The following is a 23,607-nucleotide window of genomic DNA, read 5'->3' as shown; positions in this document are numbered from 1 at the left end:
ACCCAGAACTCTAGCGACACGCGCGCTTGCGCGCGCCACACACACGCACACACACATACCAAACTAAATTTCCTTACTAACTTCCCGTTAGTTTATCTGTTATGTGTTTGTATGTTTGTTTAATAAATATATTTTATTAAACCCCGGTGTCCGTTTTGGAATCGCATAGACATGAGAGCCGAGTTAAAGCAGTCTTTCGAAGAACTTCCAACCTTCAGGTTATCGGTATGTTCAATCATTAATATTGGTTATTTTAATTAATTGAAATACTATATTTGTGGTTGGATATTTCTGATAACAGTAATTTTATGAGACTGATTACTTTTCGCAGTTATACTGCAACACAACGTTTAACTGGCGCCCCGGTTTCGTAGAGAGTAAAATCCCTGCGTTATTTGGCGGCCCGTGCAAGGACCCTACATAATTTGGAGTCCCGTGCGAGGACCCCTACACCCGTTACCACATACACAAAAGGGGCCATCTTTGGATTGGCATTTGAATTCTTTAGCCTTGGTGGGGAAAATGGATGCAGCCAGAGGCAGAGGAAGAAGACGTTGCGGAAGAGCAAGAACAGTTGTGTCTGATGAAATCATTGGTAAATCATGGTCTGTCCCTGAGGGAAGCAGGTTGAGGGTTCAACCAAACTTGCCTAGATCCACAGTGGCTTCAATAGTGAGGATTTTCAGGCAAACCAACAGGTACTATACAGTATTTGCAGCATTCTGACTGAAGGAGTTCAATTGATGTGTATATTACAGCAGTACTGTGATTTGAAAAGTCTCCAGAAAAAGCAGATGTATCAGTGCACATTTGTCTGTGACACACTACAGGACCCAGCGGTTACCTCACACAGTCACACAGGGGGAAGGGGAAAAATGTTTATGCCTCAACAGGAGGATACAATAGTCGGGATGGTCATTGTCAACAACAGCATCAGGCTAAGAGAAATATGCAACAACATAATCGCAGACAACAACATATTTCCAAACACTGACAGTGTAAGCACTACAACCATTTCAAGAGTGCTACAGAAACATCAGATCAGGATGAAACGGTTGTACACTGTCCCCTTTGACAGGAACTCTGAGGGTGTCAAGGTACTCAGATACCAATATATGTGAAGGTGTAGGACCACCACCCACATGAAAAGTCACTTCCAGATGCAATGCCGGCTGGGTGTATGGACATAACAGTGGAACACATCCAGGGCTGGAAAAGCCACACAAAGAGATGTTTTCCTCGGTGTATAGAAAGAGATAACATTTGGAGTGATGTTGATGAAAATCTATGGCCAAATGCAGAGGACAGGATGGATGGGCCAGGCCAACAGTAGACTTCTGATACTGATAGGCAGACAATATATGTGCGAATTAGTGTATATAGTGAAAATATTGCTTTTTGGTATGTATTTGTTATTGATTGTAATGTATTTTGAGTAATTGATTGTATTGTATTTTTCTTTTCTGAATTACAGTATATTGCACTGTGAGAACAAATGTCAAAATACTGTAAACCCTCTGAAGAATACTGTTGCTTTTGTGATTTGTTTCTTTATCATATATTGTTTTACATTACACAGTAAAAATTGTTATTCTGGGTTTCCAATATAGTAAAACATTCATTAATTTACAGTTTACTGTAAATTTACCACACTCAGTCATGACATCTATTGTGAGAGGCAAACCAACAGATCAGAAGTTTCTTTAGCTACTTGGCTTGAAATATTTGTGGATGCAAAAATAGAGGAAAGGGAAACACATAATATATGTATTTAGCAATGCTCCAAGTTGTTTGTGTTTTGTAGTTCATTGAACATTGAGTGACAAAGTAGTCTTATGGGAGAAAGCATATGCTATAGTTATGGCAGCATGAGTCACTTTTGGGTGAAATATTAAGTGTTTTGGTGGTTGAAGTGCCTTTTGCACCAAAGGTTAACTGATTTGCTCAGGTGTGTGTTTCAAAAGCACACTGTGTGAAGAGTTTTGAAAAAGTGGACATGGTATTGAGACAAGTGTGAAAACGATTGTAAAAAACTGTAATCATCGTGCATCATCTTCAAGTATGCCTTGACTAATACATTACTTTAGGTTTATTAAAAAACACGTCTAGATAGTGCCCTGAACCTATTTTAACCCTTACTTGTTTGCAATGAAATTAACTACATGTTTTGTGTTAACTGAGGGGAAACAACATTGATCAGTGTAGTTGCATCTGTTATAGACCAGCGGCCTCCATCGCGAACTAGTTTGAAGTAAAAATAATATTTTTACCCACTATTTTCTGATAGACAGGTGCATTTAAAAAAAATTAGAATATCGTGGAGAAGTTCATTTTTTCCGTAATTTCATTCAAAAAGTGAAACTTTCATATATTCCAAATTCATTACATATAAAGTGAAATATTTCAAGTCTTTATTGTTTTAATATTGATTGATTTTCAAAAATCTAAATATTACATAAGACCAATCAATAAAAGGATTCATAATACAGAAATGTCATCCTTCTTTAAAGTATGTTCATTAATGCACTCATTGACACCCTCCACAAGGAGGGTAAGCCACAGAAGGCCATTGCTGAAAGGGCTGGCTGTTCGCAGAGTGCTGTATCAAAGCATATTCATGGAAAGTTGACTGGAAGGGAAAAGTGTGGCAGGAAAAGGTTGGCCACACTTCTGACGTTGTCTCTGGTTCAGGAGTGGCTTGACACTAGGAATGCAACACTTGTAGCCCATTTCCTGGACATGTCTGTGCGTGATGGCTGTTGATGCACTGACTCCAGCCTCAGTCCACTCCTTGTGGGCGACATGGCTCAGGTTGTAAGAGCAGTCATCTGGCAGTCGGAGGGTTGCCGGTTCGATCCCCCTGCCCGGGCTGTGTCGAAGTGTCCCTGAGCAAGACACTTAACCCCCAAATGCTCCTGACGAGCTGGTCGGCGCCTTGCATGGCAGCCAATCGCCGTCAGTGTATGAGTGTGTGTATGAATGGGTGAATGAGAAGCATCAATTGTACAGCGCTTTGGATAAAGGCGCTGTATAAATGCCAACCATTTACCATTTACCTTGTGAAGCTCCCCCAAGTTCTTGAATTGGCTTTGCTTGACAGTCCTCCCAAGGCTTACCTGGGCTAACAACAAAAATAACTGGACCATTGCTCTGTGGTCCAAAATCCTCTTTTCAGATGAAAGTAAATTTTCATTTCATTCGGAAATCAAGGTCCCAGAGTCTGGAGGAAGAGTGGAGAGGCACAGAATCCAAGTTGCTTGAAGTTTCCACAGTCCGTGATGATTTGGGGTGTCATCTGCTGGTGTTGGTCCACTGTGTGGAGTCCAAGTCCAGAGTCAATGCAGCCGTCTACCAGGAGATTTTAGAGCTCTTCATGCTTCCATCTGCTGACAAGCTTTATGGAGATGCTGATTTCCTTTTCCAGCAGGACTTGGCACCTGCACACAGTGCCAAATCTACTAGTAACTGGTTTGCTGACCACTGTGCTTGATTGGCCAGCTAACTCGCCTGACTTGAACCCCATAGAGAATCTTGTTGTCAAGAGGAAGATGAGAGACACCAGACCCAACAATACAGACGAGCTGAAGGCCGCTATCAAAGCAACCTGGGCTTCCATAACACCTCAGCAGTGCCACAGGCTGATTGCCTCCATGCCACACCGCATTGATGCAGCAATTCGTGCAAAAGGAGCCCTGACCAAGTATTGAGTGCATAAATGAACATACTTTTCAGAACGTCTACATTTATGCATTATAAATCCTTTTTTTGATTGGTCTTATGTAATATTCTAATATTTTGAGATACAGGATTTTCGTGAGCTGTAAATTTCTTGAAATATTTCACTTTATGCGTAATGAATCTAGAATATATGAAAGATTCACTGTTTGAATTATATTACGGAAAAAATTAACACATGTATGCACCTGTATGTATAGTCCCCATTTTCTGATGTTTTGCAGAAATATCATCCGTAGTAATGTGGAATTTAAAGTAAAAAAAAAAACCCAGCAGAATCGCCAAAAATAAACACAAATATCCATGCACTTTGGTATTGAAATCTTTTTATTTTTAACAAGTTACAAGATAATGTTTTTGTTGCCCATGTCAGACTTTTTTTTGTTGAGGTTACATTTCTCAAAGTGAACTCCACACTTCCACGAAATGCATTGCACACATCCATCGCTAGTCTGCGATTCCAGAAGTTACCAGATTTACTTCATAAACTTTCACATTAACCACCTGAAAACAGCGCTTTCCACGTGCGACCATAGCAGAAGCAATAAACTAAAACATTCAAACCTAATTCTAGCACCTTTTCAAAACTGTTCCAAACCACTCCACTTCAAGTCACTGTTATTTTCCCCACTGGTACCACGCCCGTCCATCGTCATAGTCTCAGTTTCTTTGGGTTTACATATTTTTATTTTTGTTTTGGAGAAAGAACAGGCTGATTACATGGAAACAGTCATATTATTATTATTGAATAACTCGTTTTCAACCATAGCCGTAGCCTAGCCTGCGCTTACCTTAACCCTGCTCGTAACCCTGCTTTCACCCTAAAATACGTCTTTTGGCAGAAAATTGATAACGTCCACCAATAATGTGGATAGAAATTAGGCCATTAAAGCATAAGCTACAGATATTCGCATTGTCAGTTTCTCTAGATAAAAGTGTGTACTATATGAGAGCAAAGTTTTAGGTATCCATCTCCAGTCCTTCTAGAAAATCCTTTATCGTGTAGGAGAGTGTCGGAGTGACGGTAAGTAGGCTAAACATATCTTAACAGCCACAACTAGTAAATAAATGACTTACACCCTTCAAACAATGGGTGGATTAATAACATACAATAACATTGTATTCGGGTGTAGTTTGCCGCTCAGCAATACTCTATTGTGCGTTTGCACCGGTAAAGTAATTATTTCATCGCGTTACACAAAAACCCCGGTATCCGTTTATAATGGAGTGGACTTTGATCTTCATATCCCATTTTTTGTTCTAAAGGCTTTCGATTACGAGCCATTTTATTGACCATGACATTAGATCTGTCCTCTAGGCATATTTGTCTAGGCTTCCGGACTCGGCACTGAGAGACCCCCACGTATGTGTTTTTTATGGTCCTGCTCCCCATCTACAAGACATCGTACAAGAGCCACGCGCCCAGGCTTAGGATGGGTCTGTACATTCTCACTCATATACCCACGAATCTAGGACGTCATGAGCAGTGTGCATCGAACACCCCCCACCCCACCCTTATTTTCACGTACTATCTCCACAATGCCATCACTTCGTTGCCATCTCGGTCCTGTCGTTCTACAGAGTAACCAAACACAGTATATTCATGTTAAAGAGTGGTGTTTACAAACCACCTATGCTAGGAATACCAAGAAAGTAATTCAACATGCTATATAAAAGTGGAAACCAAGGTGAATGGATATACACTGCAGAATGAGAAATAAAACGGCGTCTTTACGTCTTTAATCTTACTGTAGGTCCGTTTCATTCGACTGACTCAGCACCCCCGCCGTAGCCTACTCCCTGCAGTATAGATATTACAGAAATGTCCCCCTTTGTATTTACGAATTTTCCCACTTGGCAAAATCGAAAAGATTTGAAGTTGTTTGGATTTGTTCAACGGATATGCCTACAGTAAACCTACCAAGCATATAGGCCAACGATGATATTTACAAAGTGGGAACCTTTAGATAATCTGAATCAACTCTTGATGCTCTCAGCAATCAGTTTCCATAATCACACAGCGTTCAAACCATAGCTGACTTGTAGTGCTTTGAAATTTAAAATTTACTAGAAAAAATGTTTTTTAAAATCTCTGGAAAAATTGATCATGGCTCTCGATAAATACTAAAATGCAAATTCTATTTTAAAAATCCTAATATGGCACCAGATGCAAAAATATCGATCTGGACTATTTTACAGTATATAAAAAAACAATACTGTAGCATTATATAAAAAGTACATGATACAAAACAAGTCTACTCTTGAATACTTGCAATATTGAGGTGTGAGCTTTTGTTTTTCTAACTAAACTGGCATCAGCTGAGTACACTTGTTAAAAAGCAAATAAAACATTTTTTCTTTAAAAAATGACATTAACCTTTATACAATTTTCACTTAAAAAAAAATTCTGTCTTAAAGCTTTGTTATAATAATATTGTCCAAAAAAAATGAATTTGGTATTTGTAAAAAAAATATTTTTTTGTTTTTAAGGCTTCTGAGTTTACAATCTTGACATAGTCATGATTAAGTAGTGGAGATTGCGGGTTCACGTCCTGGCTATACCCCACGAGTCCACGAAGATGCATAAGGTGGAGTTGACTGGGGAACCAACCATTTGGCAGCCAGTTCTGAACCCGGTTTAGGTTTGCAGCATGCAGGAAGCACTGGCTCCCTCTACTGGCAGAATGCACGCATTCCACAGTCACGAGACGTAGCCAACTTCGGCGACTGCACGTTCGTGCCTGTTCTAGTCCCTCTCAGAAGCAGGAATGCAGTTTTGATAATTATTGAAGTTTCAAAATATAGGGCACAAAAAGTAAATAGTCTATCCTACATAATATACAAAAACACTTCTACTTTGTTTGGTATGGCTACCATTTCAGCGAATCACTGTACAATTGTCATAAATGCCAAAAATGTACTATTGGCCTAAAAAAATAAAATAAAAAACTTTGGTTAGTGTTTTTTTTATTTTTTATCTTTGAAGTCAGAAGGGTTTGTCTGTGACTTTTAGGCAGTTTAACAGATTACACTGTGGAATTGTGGGGAAGAAGTTGTGCCTGGTTTCATAAAGTCTCTGGTCCTCTACAGCCAGGTGAGAAAGGGCTCGCTCTTGTTGAGCACTGACTCCACGTCGTTGAGGATGGGGATGAGGTCGGCTCCGTCCAGCGTTCCCAGATCCACGTTGGTGCCGGGCAGGGAGTCCAGGAAGTCCGGGAAGCGGCTGGGCTGGGGTGCGGCCATGTTACCCTGAGCCAGGCTCTCACCTGAGAGAGGGAGAGATGGAGGGAGGGAGAGAGAATGGGAGGGAGAGAGAGAGGGAGAATGGGAGGGAGATAGAGAGGGAGGGAGGGAGAGAGAGGGGGGGAGAGAGGGAGTGAGCTTTTTCATTTTTCTTATTGAGGTAATACAATAACAATTTCCAAGATGGGGTGTATGTGTTTGTTGGGGGCAGGGGGTTGCAAATCTTTTTATTTTTAGGGTTATTGTCCACCTCCATATGTACCACAACACAAGGTCCCTTGTGAAAATGAGCATTTCTGAATTTGAGAGAGGTGAATTTAGAGGTAATCACACAGAGAGCAGTGCTAGACCCCTGTTTACAGAAGACCTGTGCGGGTAAGCATTGGTCTCTTTACCTCACAGATCTTGCGGCATGTGCCTCTGTGCCTGCAGTCCTTCTCATCTCTTGCACTAGATAACAACTCTTGACCTGTGAGTCACTAACTCTTGACCTGTGAGTCACTAACTCTTGAACTGTAAGTCGCAAACTCTTGATCCGTGAGTCAGTAACTCTTGGCCTGTGTGTTGGGGGAGGGATGCCATACCTGTGTCCATCTCTTCCACGTTGTTGAGGAAGTCCTCGGGGGTGGTGGGGATGCTATAGCAACCGAGACCCAGTCCGCTGTCTGTGCTCTGCTCTCGCGAGTGGAACGGCCCGCTGAGGATGCACAAATCACAGACGCCTGCTCAGTACGCCAGCCAATCAAAGCGCTCCATCACCCCCAGCGACAGCCACAGTGAACCACAGTCTATGCAGTATGAGAGCAGTAGGAGAGGGAGACAGGAAGAAGGAAAAAAAACTAAGAGGGAAAAGGGGAAAGAGAGAGAAAGATGGGGTGGGAGAGGGAGAGACGGACAGGGGAGAGCTAGAGTACAAGAGAAGGCAGAGGGAGGGAAAGAGAGAGAAAGAGAGGAGAGTGGACACTTGCCTGTTGAGGAAGGGGTCGGTGCTGTTGCTAGGCATTGATCCCTGGTTCATTGAGGCGGGGTTAACGGGAGGGGGGACTGGAGCCATGCTGTCGGAGTCCATGGGCAGCTGTCTGCACAGCGCCACCTCCTGGGAAAAAAGGGAAAAACCACATGCAAACTTCAGCCGCCTGAACCAAGGTGTAGGATTCAGAGAGCAAATGAGGGGCAGGGGCTAGTACCAGACTGGGGTTATTACAGAATGAAGTTAGTAAGGAATGGGGTTAATACAGACTGCAGTTAGTAGACTGAGGTTAGTACAGACTGAGGTTAATGCAGAAACTAATCTAACACTTCTTACAGGAAGGGGCTTTGGCCTGCTTGCCTGCCCTAGAGGCGACCCCATCTCGAAACCCTGAGGCAGGTGATCAGCAATGCCAGGTATGCCGCTTGGCTGGGACCGGCTTGGCTGTCTTTAGCTTTGTGAATTATGAATCGGGTACAAAGTGGCAAATAGCCCTTTTCTCTGGAACTGTACAGCTAAGAAATGCACCAGGGCTTAGCAGAGCTCACTGACACCACTAACCCTAAAGCAAGGGGGGGAAAACCCCCAATGTGATACCACAGAAAGCTCAGTGTCAGCCGTTCGGTACACGTTTGGGTGAGCGGGGGCTAAGTTGGGGCTGTATTGTGTTCTTACAGGTATTATTGTGTGGCTGTAAGAGAGAGGGGTTGCACAGAGCGGGGGCTCTGGTTTCCCCGCTCGCAGGGCGGGGCTAGGTGCGAGAACAGCTGTCGGGCTGGAATGAAGACGCCACGCTGACAGCCTCGGCCAAGTGCAAAGGCGGCGAGATTCCTGTAAATCAGCCGGAAAAGGGGGGCTGAGTCAGCCCTCACTTCCCTCAACACGCCCCAGAGACGGGCCTAAAGGGCTTTCCAGGAATATCCTTTCATTAAGGTCACTGTTATTGCTATTAATTACTTATTCATCCTTAGCCCTTATATCCTCATACCTTTGACCGACAACATCATCCAGAGTGACTTCGATTAATTGCTTCCTCTCCATCCATACAGCTGGGTATTTTAATGAACCAACCCAGGGTAAGAACAGTTTCTCAAGGGTACAACAGCAGTACCCCAGTAGGGATTTGAATCCACAATTACTGGGTTACAAGCACAGTTCTCCAACCATTATACTACACTTCTGCCCTATAAGAGCAGCAGGTGTCAGTCGTCCTCTGGTGGCTGGCTTCTGAGCGACCTCTGGATGACCTTCTGGGCCTCCGGGAAGGCTACGACACTTGTGGGGGAGGAGGACAAGACATTCAGGACACGAGGGCCAAGATTTTCGGGAAGATAAACACCTCCTGAGGTGAGGTAACTGCCATAGCTCAGAGCTGCCAGGTTTTTATAAACACCGGATCCCCCAGCTGAGAGCTGAGAGGGAGAGAAGAGAACGTTTCAGAGTCGTTCTGTCTCTCCCTCAGCATAAACACGACTGTTGTAAACTCTCATCTCTCCCTGTGGTCCTTTCGGAGTGAAGAAGCGCCTCGTTTGCTCAGATTTAATGCCAAACTAGGAGCTTACTGGCCACCAGGGGGCATCCAAGTTCAGTCCGACGTAAACACAGAGCGTTTCCTCTTTAATCGCTTACGGGAAACGGTGAGGCTGTAAATGTTAGTTGTACATAACATCGCTCGTGCTCGTTTAGAACCGCAGTGCTCATGGGTTGGGTGTATAGCCGGATAAGGGCAAAACAGCAGCCTGATTTATTTTTTTCCAGTTTGGAAAATTCCAGGGCTTTCCATAAGCGTAATGGGACGTCTCTGGTCCCAACGGACTGGCAGGCAAACGGCAGCTGGACTTGTGTGGAAAGGGACGCGGTTTAAGCTTGTCTGGAAGACACCGTTTCCTGCTGTACAAAACAAACAAACAGCGCACTAGGACAGGAAGCCTGGGAGTCTGGCGGGGGGGCAGGTTGGGTGGGATAGATTCTGCCCAAAACAAACCCTATGGGGCCTTTTTTCAAAGACGCCCTTTCATATTTCCCCTCCGAACGGCTGAGCACCAGCTGATAATGAAACCCCACATTCCGTCCACTTTGAAAGCACAGCCGTGCTGTCACTAGGCAGTCTTCAAAGCCCAGGCTGGTGGGAAATATCTCCAGTACCGCCAACCGCCATTGTGTTTGTAATCACAGTTTCTCCCCTCTGGGTACAGTATGTGGCGGCAAATTTGCCTAGCCGGGCTTACTCTAGCATACCAAGCCCAGTGTGTCCTAGCCTAGCCTGGGGTACCCTGGCATATCTTAGCCTAGCCTAACTTAATGCACCCTGGATTATCCTAGCCTAGCCTGGCGTACCTAGGTGGATCCAAGCCAAGCCTAGCCTGGCGTACCCTAGCATATCCTGGCCTGACATACCCAAGCATAGCCTAGCCTAGTGTATCCTAGGCTAGCCTAACCAGCCATACCCAAGCATATCCTGGCCAAGCATAATTTAGCATACCCAAGCATATCCTAGCCTAGCCTGGTGTACCCTAACATATCCTGGCCTAGCATAACCCAGCATAGCCAAGCATATCCTAGTTTAGCCTAACCTGGCATACCCTAGTGTAGCTTAACTTAGAATAGCCTGGTGTACCCTAGCATATCCTAGTTTAGCCTAACCGGGCATACCCTAGCATATCATATCTTAGAATAGCCGGGGCATACCCTAGCATGTCTTTGATAAGCCGAAGCGGGCGTACCTGTCTCATCAGCTCCTCTTGCCTCATGCGGATACACTCCCTCTCCAGCTGGATCCTCTGCAGCCGCATCTTCTGCTGGTGCTGCTGCTGGGTGGTCAGGGGGTTGGGCAGGTTCATGAGCCCAGCCTGGGAGCTCTGCTGCTGGAGGCTCTGCTGGGAAACCGGGGGGCTGGAGACCATGGCCTGGGCCTGCTGCTGCTGTATCTGTGGGGGCTGGTGGGGCTGGTGGCGGTGTGTCATCACTGTTAACAGAGAAAGAGGGAGGGCGTTATAACCACAGCAACACCCTAAACTCGGGAGCGTTTATTCACGGTTGAACACGCCCGGACAAGCTTACGCAACCTTAATGTTATTAACGGTTTTAAATCCCACACCCTGATCCGACCAGAGGGGGATGAGCTCCCCCACTTGGTTTCTCCAAAGGTTTCCTCCTAAATTTCACCAGGGAGTTCATCCTCTGGGCAGGGATCGCTGTAAAGCGCGTTATGACAATTGTTCATGAAACGCGCCATGGAAACCTCTGGTGTGAAATCTATGACCAGCTTGAAAAACCAGCGACCAGCTGTTTCAGAACACAGCTGGAGCTGGTCAAACCATGTTGAGTATGGAGCTGGTCTAACTGGTCAACCAGCTACCAGCAGTTTCAAAACCTAGCTTGAGCGTTTTTTTTTAGCAGGGATATATTTTGATTTCACTTTTTTAATAATTTGATAAATACAACCTCAAATTCGGTGCGTTACATACAGCACTATCCTCAAACTCCATCTTGGAGCGATTACGGCATTAAACATTTTGTTTTAGGCTTATGTAATGACTGCTGCTGCAACATGTCTGCTGCCTGAATCACTTTGAAAGCCCCTCTGGACAAGAGCGTCGGCTAAACGCAGAGCCTATTTTTCAGCCACAGACTGAGCAGAACGTGGCGCCCAACAGGGAGTGCGAGAGTCAATCTGCTCAGCGTCAGGAGACGCAAATCTCCTTTTCTGGGAATAAGTCACTTTCGCACAGTCGCTCCAGGAGAAAGACAAAGTCCAGCCGTGGAATCCGGCCGGGTCCACATCAGCGCAGATTAGCGGCGGCGCTAACAGCAGGTCTTTCACCTCCAAACGCAACATATATGCAAATACTAAAGACCTCCGTGAAGGAGCTTTCGGGAAGCCACGAGTAAGAAAACAACAAAGTTTTTCAAAATGAACAGACTGTTGCTCTCCCATACAGAAATGGAGCATACTGTAAATATAGGATATTTCTCAAATTTAATGATGAATGTGTTTCTGCTCTAGGATTATTAATCGGAACAGAAGGTTTCAGCAGCTTGTGGCTACTGCAAATACCCCCTTTCTCCAACCTCCCCCCTCCAGAAACTCCCCCCTCCCCCCAACCTAGATCTTTTCCACAGCGACGTTTGAATCTACAGATACAGGGCCCAGACTGTCTGAAACCGGCATATGTGTGTATGGGTGTGTGTGTGTGTATAACCAGATGTGAACTTGGAACAAAAATGACAAACTCACATCAACAAAAGCAGCCTGTCTGGTAGATTTTATGTGGAAAAAGGCTATCTGTGTACTCCTGTTATCTTGGCAAAGCCGCCTCACCTCACCGTCCGTGGGCTAAAAGCATCTGAAAACCTCAGAGGTGAAGCCAAGAGCTGCTTTAGCAGACCTTTCGGAAACTTCTAGAACACCCCTCTACCCAAGAGATGGGAGAGCAGGAAAAATCGAGAATAAAAAAAAATAAAAAAAGATCAAGTGGAAAAAAACCTGTCTTTTTCAATCTCTGTTCGTTGAAAATCTTTAGCTATGTCCTGAGGCCTCTTGGCATTATAAAACCATTATTAAGGTATCTTAATAAGGCTCACGACGTGATCATTAAACACCGTGACGCAACTCCAGGTGTGTCTTTTCACCCCCCTAAGCGGTTTAATTGCAGTTAAACGTGGATGAACTGAGCACTGAATGGTTTTGTGTTCTGCGCTAGCCCCAGTAATGAACTTCACTCCTCAAACTGCTGGAAAAGAGTCAAACGCGTCATTTCTGACGGATACCAGCTGCTCTTCGGCGTTGTTTTTTTCCTCTCCACACTTGCATGACAAAGTTCACCACTCGTGATCTTCTGAAGGAGATGGAAAAAAGAAATCTGTTTTTTATATTATAAGGATAATAATGATAATGATAACAATAATAATGGCATGTATGCAGTGTTCTGCATCTTGTGATCTTTCCATGCTTTTCACAGTGAGAAGCCGCACATCGCCCGAGGTGGAGAGAGAGGGAAAGTTGAATTTGGGGGAATGTTCTAGATCAGTTCCATCTCTGCTCCAAGCACGGGTGACCCTGTGACCTTGGGTCTCAGGTGTGTTTCAGTCAGTGGGGGGGTCGGAGGGGGGCTCTCTTTGGAAGCTCTGGCTTCAGCACTGTGCAGGTGGATGTTTTTCGGTATAAGTTATTATTTTAGCGCACAGAAACCCTCCCCCCCCCCCACAACGCTTGGACTACACTGGCTGTCACACAAGCCCAGTATGATGAAAAGCACATGTCTGTACAGCAACAAGTCCGGCTGCCAACTGCGTCCACCCCACCCCTCTCCCCCGACTTAGTCACGATACTTTGGGGTGGGGGGGGGATGGGGGGTTAGAGAGAGAGACTTGGGACAAGAAGGGGGAGAGAGAAAGTTAGAGATGAGAGAAAACAAGGGCAGGAGAAGCACGGGATGAGAAGAGTACAACAGATACAGATGGGACTCAGGTACAGAGAAGGCAAACCGTGTGTGTGTGTGTCCATAAGTGTGTGCGTGACCGTGTGCATTTGTGTTTGTGTCCGTGTGTGAAAGAGTGAGAGTGAAAGGGAGGGAGAGAGAGAGGGAGAAGTCTAAGTAACTCTAAGCAACGCTGCCAACAAAGGTCTTCTTGTTCCCCTTATTACCCAGAATCAGTTATCCAATAGGGTCAGTAAAAGAGCAGAAAAAGGCTTAAGTTAACAGAAACATTCCCAGTGCAAAATCTGTAATACATTAAAAGCCAGCTGTATCACAGTCCAGACAAGGGCTGCAGCTGAATACAGGGGCTGTGTGTGAGTGTGTGTGTGTGTGTGTGTGTGTGTGTGTGGGTGTGTGTGCGTGTGTGTGTGTATGTGTGTCTGCGTGTGTGTGTGTCTGTGTGCTTGCCTGCGGGTGTATGTGTTCGTGCATGCGCGTGGGTGCGTATGCGTGCGTGTGTGTGTGTGTATGTGTGTGTGTGTGTGTGTGTCTGTGCGCTTGCCTGTGGGTGTATGTGTTCGTGCATGCGTGTGGGTGCGTATGCGTGCGTGTGGTTGTGGGCTGTGTGCATGCATCCGTGTGCGCGTGTGCCTGCCTGTGTGAATGCATATTTTATCCAGGTTCTCACAGAGATGTGAAACATGAAAGACATCTTCCAGTATAATGGCCAAAGATGTCAAATTTTGTCAGAAACCTTTAGAAACAAAAAGTGACAAACTACCACAGTGTATCCTGTCAGCTGGTGACCAAGAAGTCTGGGTGTGGCTAAGCTGTGATTGACAGTCGCCATTCCCTCCTCATTCTACTGATAGTTTCCTGTGCATCCCCAGATCCGAAGGTCCTGGTTAGATTCCTGGGACAGCCATTCAAATGTCACTGTTTTATCATTGGCGGTGGAGCATAGTGGTTATCGCACCAGGCCTGTAGATTACAGGTTGTGGGTTTGAATCAAAGATGGGGCACAGCCATTGTACACTTCAGCAAAGGATTTAAACCTGTCCACACCATAGAACCATAACTATAAATATGTCGTTTTAAAAACATTCTAACTCAAGTGGATGGCGGAGTTCACACCACAGCAATAACAACAACAGTGATAAAATAGGATCACTTTTAGAGCGATTTTTCTCCAGCTGCACTCCAGAATGTCAGCCAATCAAAAACCTTCCAATCCAAAGGCTTCACATTCGAAATGGCTATTTACAGAACGTTATCGTTCAACAGTGTGGATGCTCACATCATTATCGATGCTCACGTAGTTATGTTTCCAGTTAAAAAAACTCTGGAAGCCACTACGAATAAGAGCTTTAACTGAGCAAATAAACAACGCAAAATATCATAACGTCTCCGCAGTGGAATTGACCATTTCCATAATCCATCCGAATGAGCCTCTCTTTCTCCACACTGTTAGTGGACGCGTTTTTGTTTCGTGCCCAGGCAGCCGTTCCTCCTTGGAGCCTGATGCATTGTGGGAGATATATAACCTACTGAGAGGAGAGATAACCTGGAGATGCATCAATCCAGAAGGGAGGACAGAGGCTCCCAAACAAGCCCCTCTAATCTCCCTCTCTGCCCTCTTAATCTGGGTGAGGGGAGCGGGGGCTGTCAGGCCTCACACGATGAGGCTGGCCTTTCGGTGCCCAGCGCCAGGGCTGATGGGAAGGATCAGTCCTCCAAGCAGTCACCTCCGGGAGCAAGCAAATCTCAGACGAAGTGGAGCTCATGCCTACACCCTTACAATGCCAGGGGATATTGCCGAATACACGCATACTGTAGATATAAGCACACACAAATGCACACAATCATACTTCCATGGACATCTATATCCATATGCACAAATAGACAAGCAATGATACTCACATCCACATCCACATGCACACAACCACTCATATCCACATACAGATCTGAACACATGCACGTACAGAAACAGACTCTCATGCGCACAACCCTGTGAATACATACACACATGTGCGTACACACACACACAACCACTCATATCCACATACAGATCTGAACACACGCACGTACAGAAACATACTCTCATGCGCACAACCCTGTTAATACATACACACACGTGCGTACACACACACACACAACCACTCATATCCACATACAGATCTGAACACATGCACGTACAGAAACATACTCTCATGCGCACAACCCTGTGAATACATACACACACGTGCGTACACACACACAGTCAGACTCAGCTGAAGACGGTGTGCAATGTAGAAACGGAAGCGGGCGGTGAGCCAAAACAAGACCAACAGCAGAGCTGAGAGCCGATTGGTCAAATTTTTCAGTACCAGAACCATTGGGTGCTACGCTGCCTTCTGTGTGGCCAGCTGATCCAGGCCAGGAGATTTCCAGACAGGCACTGGACTACGGCAGAAATGTAACAACCGATTCCTCCCCTTTCCCCCGGGGACAACCCACTGATCAAGCAAAGCATTCTGGGAGGAGCACAGCCAAGCACGTCCCGCTCCGATTGGGCTCATTTGATTGGTGCGAATTCCAATTAGCAGGGAGAAGGAGGCGGGGTTCTGTGAGAGCGGGGGGGGGGAGGGGTTTGGAGTGAATTTAAGGTAGGGCGGTGAGGGTGGGGGACATTCCAGGAAGAGTGGGGCAGAGCAGGTTTTGGGGGTGGGGGGGGGGTGGCAGGGCAGGGAGGGGCAGGTCCGACCCACGACTCCGGGCGGTACGGTACTTACGGAGAAGGGAATCCGTACGTGGGTCTAGCCAGGACGTGCTCTGCGTTTTGTGGTCAATGAAGAACGTTTCTCCCTGAGGCGTGACTGCCCGATCCCAGCCCTCGGGCAACTGGCCTGTTCAAGCAGCAACAGCACAACAGCCATCAACAACAGCCAGTAGGGCGCCACACGATACCGTGACCCCGCCCCGTTTCCATGGCGAAACACGCTCCGTGTGCTCCGATTGGTCAGTTTAGCAACCAGAGCAGGGCCTGTGGAAAAGTTACGGGTACTCAGCCTAATTTTGTTATTCGGCTTTGAGCTCGGCACTGAAGGTCTGTGTGATGTGATGTATCCGGACCGGCAGCAAAAATGGCAGCACCCAGCGGGTCCTGCAAGACAACCTCATCGATGAGGCTGAAAGACGATGATTAAAAACAGGGGTGTTTCGAAACGAAATTTTTCAAAAGCAAAACTGCCAGTGCCTAAACTTGGCAGTTTAGTGTGGAGCCTAAATCCCCAGCCAGTACAAAGAGGAACGACCGTCCAACAGCACAACAAAGACAGGTAGCATTCCATTCTACACGAGTGTGGGACATCAGCCAGCATTGTTCTAAAGTGTGTGCATGCGTGTGTTTTTTTTTGTCTGCCTGTGTGGGTGTTTACCCTTAACCTTAATCCTTTAATGTTCTGTGGTGCTTGTGCAAACGAACTGTTAAATTAACTCTGTTAACCATGTGAAAGCTATAGCATATCTTCACTGATACTGAACAGATAAAGTATTACAACAGTGAAGACATCCCTGCCATAAAAAATACTAAATCCAGGGGCCTCTTTCGACATGTTTCACTGCGGTGTCAAAAGAAATAAGTGAACTGCACATGTGTGCGTATGTGCTGTATCATACAGCGTATGTGCTTTTGTAAGAATATGGTTAACGGAATGTACGCTTGCATGCATGTGTGTATGACTCAGAGTGTGTCTGGGACAGTCAATTCGCCATGGGTCAGTGGGTCGTGGGGGTGGTGGTGTAGGGTGGATTGGGGTGGGGGGGGGGGGCGGTAGTGTGTGCTAATAGTTAGTTCAGGATGAGTGACTCCATCCATATAACCACCTCACTAGTAAGAGACCTGCTGCCCACAATTCTCAGCATTCACCTCACCAGCAAGAGACTTGTCGCCTACAAATCCCACAACTCTTCGCTTCCAGAGTCCTCGATCCCACAGCTAGCCCTTGTTTACTTCTTTTGGCTGCTGTGATGTCCTTCTTGGAAAGACTCAGCCTCCCAAAGCCTCATGATGAGTTAGAGTTTATTAAGCTGGGCGAAAATATACAGACAGACTGCTGGGTAATCCTGTTAAGGTGCCGTTCTAGTCTAGTGTGTGGATGGACCCCACAGTTAGGTATTGAATCTGGGTTGTTCCAGTGCCGAATGCTGGCAGCCCCACTGGCCGATGCACAGCTGGCCCTAGTGTCACCCAGGAATAAGTTTACAGCATGGGCGTGATGGGCTTTCCAAAAACTTGTGGGGAAAACATCGGAAAAAAAAGAAAAGAAAAACAGTGCAGACACACCAATTTTTCCATTTCGTCACAAAAGTAAAACAAAAGACGCCTAACAAGGAACATTTGGTACTAATCTACTGTACTGACAGAGAATAAATGGTCTGAACATGTGCCACCATGCAGTAACTCACAGAGTTTCCCTTCAACACAAAATAAATGAATAAATAATGCCATATAAACACAGAGTTATGTGGAGACTCAACTCACGGGTTTGCACTTTTAAGGAAACCAATGTTTTCAACTCCTCAGACTCTCCCTGTCTGTCACAGACAGCCCTTTGAAATAACTTCAGTTTCTGTCCAGGATATTATAACTTTTTATGGAGAACAGCATTTAGAGAAGGCTATGCCTCTCATCAGATACATGGTGAATGGATGTAGTTTTACCATTGATAAAAATGCCAAAGCAGCCTGGTCAGGTTCATAGTGCCTGGTCAGGTTCAAGGTTATGAGCAGCCTGGTCAGGTTGCTGCAAGGTTCATAGTGCTATAAGGTTATGAGACCCTGGTCAGGCTCATAGTACTGTATGGTTATGAGGAGCCTGGTCAGGCTCATAGTACTGTATGGTTATGAGGAGCCTGGTCAGGCTCATAGTACTGTACGGTTATGAGCAGCCTGGTCAGGCTCATAGTACTGTAAGGTTATGAGGAGCCTGGTCAGGCTCATAGTACTGTATGGTTATGAGGAGCCTGGTCAGGCTCATAGTATGGAGGGTCATGAGCAGCCTGGTCAGGCTCATAGTACTGTAAGGTTATGAGAAGCCTGGTCAGGTTCATAGTACTGTATAGTTATGAGCAGCCTAGTTTGGCTCATAGTACTGTAAGGTTATGAGGAGCCTGGTCAGGCTCATAGTACTGTAAGGTTATGAGCAGCCTGGTCAGGCTCATAGTACTGTATGGTTATGAGCAGCCTAGTTTGGCTCATAGCACTGTAAGGTTATGAGCAGCCTGGTCAGGCTCATAGTACTATGAGGTTATGAGCAGCCTGGTCAGGCTCATAGTGCTGCAAGGTTATGGGCCTGATGATTGAGATTTGGGGGGTAGGTACTCACCGAGATTGGGCTGTGACAGAGCCATGGAGCGCTGCTGAACCGCGGGAGGGGCCCCAGGACCGTGGAGGCTGTGCATCTGCTTCATGGTCATGGTTTTACGGGGGTCCTGCCAGGTGGTGATCTTCTCAACATGGCTGCAAAGGCAACAGAGCAAAATAACTCAATACAACCCATGTACCCTCCATTTTGTGTGTGCTGCCAATCATAGCACTAATCTCCTTTCTACAGCAGGACTGCACCACCCATCACACAGTCCAAACAAAGCTTATCACCAGGGCTGCTGGGAATTGTAGGCAGTGTCCCCTCACTGGTGAGTGGTTTATTTGAGTGGAGTGGCTTATCCATATAGGAACTCCACCCTACAATTCCCAGTCAAGCACCTTAGCCACTAGGCTATCAGCTACATTCTTCAGGGAGTCATATATTTAAGAGTTACAGCCCCTGCTGCAGAACAGGCCAAAGTCGGAGAGTGAAGTCCATACAGCAGGTCAAAATGGGGAAACTCTGCAGTCATGTACCGCACCTCTCACTGCTGCATGGACCAGTTATCTGCCTGGACCCCATCCAGAACACAGGGAGGGGTTACTGTGGACTACTGTGGCTGTGTAGGGATGATGTCATCAATCACTGACCCCTACCTCCCTCATGTGGAGAAGACAGCTGTGACCTCACCATGCTGGGAAAACAGGGATTTGAAAGGGTGGGCGGGGTCTGCCAGGAGATAGAGAACAAACCCAAACTCCTCCACCACTTCTCCGCTGTCCCATCATCTTCTCTCCCTTTCTTTCTCTTATCTCAGCCTCACATTCACACTCCACCCTGTCACATTCCCATAAACTGTTACAGAAGAGCACCGGGTTATTCTGTAGTTGACCATTAGAGTCAGTCTCTGGAATTCTGCACTTGACCTTCCCAGTGCAGTTCTAGGTGAGTTACGGTGCCCTTTCCATCTCGGACGCCTTAAACAGATGACCATAATGAGTCGAGACGACGCGTCCATTGAGCGGGGCATCCATCTGCCATTTGGGGAGCTTAGTTACTTGGAAACCCAGCCATTTTGTTTCAGACAGACTTTGCTTTTGCGTTTTGCAGGAGCAGGCTGCAGTCCTTGATTGATTACGGCCCCGATTGCGTCAGAGCAAGCTGAAAAACTCGTCTGGGAGATGCGGTTAGGATGACGCCTCGCAGATGTCCAGAGGTGATCTATTCCACCCACAGACAAACAGGAAGTTCTCAAAAGCAGCGCTCCTAACCGGCTCGACCGGAACGAACTGGAACAGGACCATAAGACGTCAGCGTGACAGCAGTATCTGCTGGATCTCAACTTCGGCTTGCACCGTCCTACTGTACGCCCACTCAAGGCTGCCTGAGTGCCACTCACGGCCGCCTGAGGGCCAACTGGCTTTTTGGATTGGCTCACCTGTTCACACCTGGGCTTTTCCGCTCATAACACCTGCCCCGGAGCGCTCCGAAGGGCGCGGAATTTCACCCCAATCACCAGGAAGCGCTGATCTTCAGAGCCAAACCCCAACCCCGACTCTGACCTGCTTTTCTGCTGCTTCATTACCGGATGCTGTCTCACAATACAATTCAGTTTTATTTGCATAGAGCTTTTTACAGACGACTGCCACAAAGACATAATACAGAGTAACAGAAGGACCAAAAACCTGGCCTGAACCCTGAAATAGCAAGTAAAAGGGGAGCAAAACCCTTCAATTCTTCTCTCCAGATATCAGAGAGCAAAAGCTCTTGACTTTTTTATGCGCTTGTGACACACCCTAGTAATATTAGAGAACATTACATTACAGAATACAGGGCCTGATATGAATCACGATTAAGGAGGAACAAAATATATAATAATAATCTATGTAATCGGAATATAATCAGTTCGGTTACCGTTCACTTGGGCCTGGTTTTGGGCAGCTATTAACCGAAGGGGAGGGCACAGCACACAGTGCACGTCTCACGTAACAGGGCAGCACAGGAATGTGGTTGCTGGGGTTCCAGTCAGAGGCCTTCTGCGGGCCATCGGTCATGTAGGATTTCACTTTGGCGAGGCACAGTCAAACCCCTAATGCACAATTTTAATACTAATCCGGCTGAGATCCCGAACAAAAGGGACTTGTTCAGCAACCTAAAACATACAGATTAATGAGAAATGTTCTTATTTAACGAGGGGCTCGCATTCACTTCCAAGATCCGCGTTTCATAAATGTTTCATGTAATGAGGAGGGCAAAAACTGGTCGATTTTGTGCCACTTGCCATCTTGAATTGAAAAGAAAATATTTGCAATTATTATGTAAATGTAAATGTACAAACATTATATAGCATAGAAACATGATTGTGTTTCTGTTGATAAATAACAAATCACTGTTCCCTATTCTGGTATAAGGTCTGGTCACATTTCCATGGTGGTCACTCTTCTACATGACAACTGCACATTCACTTTGGGCCATGCAAAGGACCGTTTAAATCGCTGGTCCAGTTTAGTTGGCTAGCGGCCATTTTGCAGGCCTGACCGATCCTCTTTCACGGTCTCCGGACTCAAAGTGACGCACAAACTCACGCTGGAGACCCATCTCTCTGCCGTATGGGGCCTGTTTGTATACAAATGCGCTCAATAAAGAGAAAACAAATCAGCACAACACACACATCAGGCGTGTGTGAGTCACGGCACACAAAGGGCTCCCCACACTGCATGACTCACGCCGGACTAGTCACAGTGAAATGAGAAGATTAGCCACTTCCTGGTGCTCTCTGGGCTGCCCTTGCGAGGCCAGGAAACCGGTTTGTACTTAGTTTTTTTGTCGCTGTCGTTAATTGTGCCTCGATATTGCACAACATAGCCTAATGGCATAATGACACAAAGTAAAAAGTTGGGATTTTTCACTAATTAAATGGGTAGTTCAAATACTGTGTTTTAGTGTGGCTTGCTTTGATAACAAAACACACTAAAAATGTGTGTGTGTGTGTGTGTGTGTGTGTGTGTGTGTGTGTGTGTGCGTGTGCATGAAAATATAAAATAAGCTTTGGTTTCATTTATCAGAAAACGTGTAACGCAACTGCGAGGCCAAACTAACTAAAACAACCAGTCAGTCAGTCAAAGCAAAGGCCCCTCCCCCCACAATACCAGCCCCAGCCAATCAAACAGAAGCAGAGCAGGCCAAAAAAGGCAGTAATGCCAAGACCCGTAAGGCTCAATCGTAGGCATGCACATACACTCTATGGGCTCGCCGGAAGAAAGCACCTTTGGGATCCTCCCGTTGTGTGAAAGACGTCACTGGGGAGCGTGATTTACGGCGCTAAGAGGCAGGCTGGCGTTGTTAGTGGCTGTGCGTGCACGGGAAGATTTATGAGGCCTAGGGGGTGGCCCTGCGCCAGGCCAACTCCGAGGGCTAGGGGCCTGGGGGTCTTAGCCTCCAGCCCAGACAGGTGTCCAGCAGCAGGGGGACTGACCCTAACTTGAGCCCCAGGTTCAACAACTCAACCCAACCAAGAGGACCAGAAGGTGCGGTTTGCCCTTTCTGAGAGAATTTCACAGGTTCCAATGCACCAGACAAGCTCAGTAAAGTATTTTGTTGAATCCAAAGTATGTATGTAAATAGGGTGAAAATTTACTGTCAAAGTTTTTCAAAGTTTATAGAGCCACCACCACCACAAAAAAGAAAAAGGCTGATATGATAACCGTTTTCTGGTTATCATATCATCCAAGAAATAAAGTCAGGGAGGAGACACAGCAGCCATGTTGACACAGAAGGTCTCATCTTGCTGTATTTGGGGTGGGGGGGGAGTGCTGTTTACAGAGGAAACACTCAGGAACAATGGCTGAAATAACCCCCCCAACACCCCCCCCCCCGGTCAGTTCCTGTCCCAGCCAGATGGACCAGCAGCCTCTGAGGAAAACTTCCTGTTGGAGCTTGACAGTGGCAAAGACCACTACTCTCCATGAGAGGTGAACTTCCTGTTGAAGCTCAAACTTTATGCCACTGACATACACATACACACACTCACTCAAACCTTGTAGCAGTGACACACACACACATACACACACTCACTCAAACCTTACAGCACTGACACACACACTCACTCAAATTTTACACCACTGACACACATATACACACACTCACTCAAACACTACAGCACTGACACACACAGACACACCTAAAACCTCACACTCCCACGGTGGGAGAGTTTAATTCGGACTGCTGAGTCTGCAGCAGCTGTTGACTGACGGCATGGGACCAGAGACGCCCACCGTTCACCACCCAAGCACTGCTGGGACACTCTCCCAACATGGGACAGAGCCAGTGCCTGTTCCTCTAGGACCTGCATGCACTTAAACACGCAAAGCACCTGTCTGACGGATTTTTCCAGAAGCAGCCAAATTAAACCGGACAAACTCAGTTAGAGATGGGGCAGTATCAGCCAGTCTGGGCTAAAAGGGGATGAATACATTCACACACTGATATGAGATACACAGATTATAACATAAGCTCATTGGGAAGGGCGGGTAGTATCATATTTTGGCAACTGAGTCAAAGTGACGGGGGCAGCCTTTGGACCTTGTTAAGGGAGGCAGTATAGGGCTACCCAACCCTGTTCCTGGAGACTTGCCATTCTGTAGGTTTTCATTACAACCCTAATTTGGTACACATTAGGGTTGGAGTGAAAACCTACAGGACGGGAGATCTCTGGGAGCAGTGTTGGGCAGCCCTGGTGTAGTATGGCAGCAAACTGGGCTCGTAGCTCAGAAGCCGCAGGTTCGATTCCCAGTTGGGACACTGTCATTGTACCACTGACCAAGATACTCAACGATTATACACTCACACATTAGGTAAATATCCAGCTGTATCTAAACTGAGCTGAGCGAGCT

General features: G+C 46.2%; 1 protein-coding gene across 3 annotated transcripts in view; it reads right to left on the bottom strand.

Moving 5' to 3' along the window:
* Window positions 1–4,044: 4,044 nt before the first annotated feature.
* Window positions 4,045–23,607, bottom strand: part of wwtr1 (WW domain containing transcription regulator 1) — a 42,483-nt gene continuing 22,920 nt past the window's right edge. The window contains exons 2-7 of one of the 3 annotated variants that reach the window (XM_061240619.1): window positions 18,734–18,867; window positions 16,140–16,253; window positions 10,672–10,913; window positions 7,947–8,074; window positions 7,563–7,675; window positions 4,045–7,001 (exon numbers count right to left, since the gene is read on the bottom strand). In XM_061240619.1, the coding sequence (XP_061096603.1) occupies window positions 6,820–7,001; window positions 7,563–7,675; window positions 7,947–8,074; window positions 10,672–10,913; window positions 16,140–16,253; window positions 18,734–18,867 (913 nt within the window). In that variant the 3' untranslated portion in view covers window positions 4,045–6,819. The remainder of the gene's footprint in view (window positions 7,002–7,562; window positions 7,676–7,946; window positions 8,075–10,671; window positions 10,914–16,139; window positions 16,254–18,733; window positions 18,868–23,607) is intronic. The other 2 variants (XM_061240617.1, XM_061240618.1) reach the window with 2 other exon arrangements.

Source organism: Conger conger, chromosome 4 (genome assembly GCF_963514075.1).
Source record: "Conger conger chromosome 4, fConCon1.1, whole genome shotgun sequence".
NCBI classification, from domain to species: domain Eukaryota; kingdom Metazoa; phylum Chordata; class Actinopteri; order Anguilliformes; family Congridae; genus Conger; species Conger conger.
Note: the sequence above shows the minus strand (reverse complement) of the source record. Positions and strands in the feature narration are given on the sequence as shown.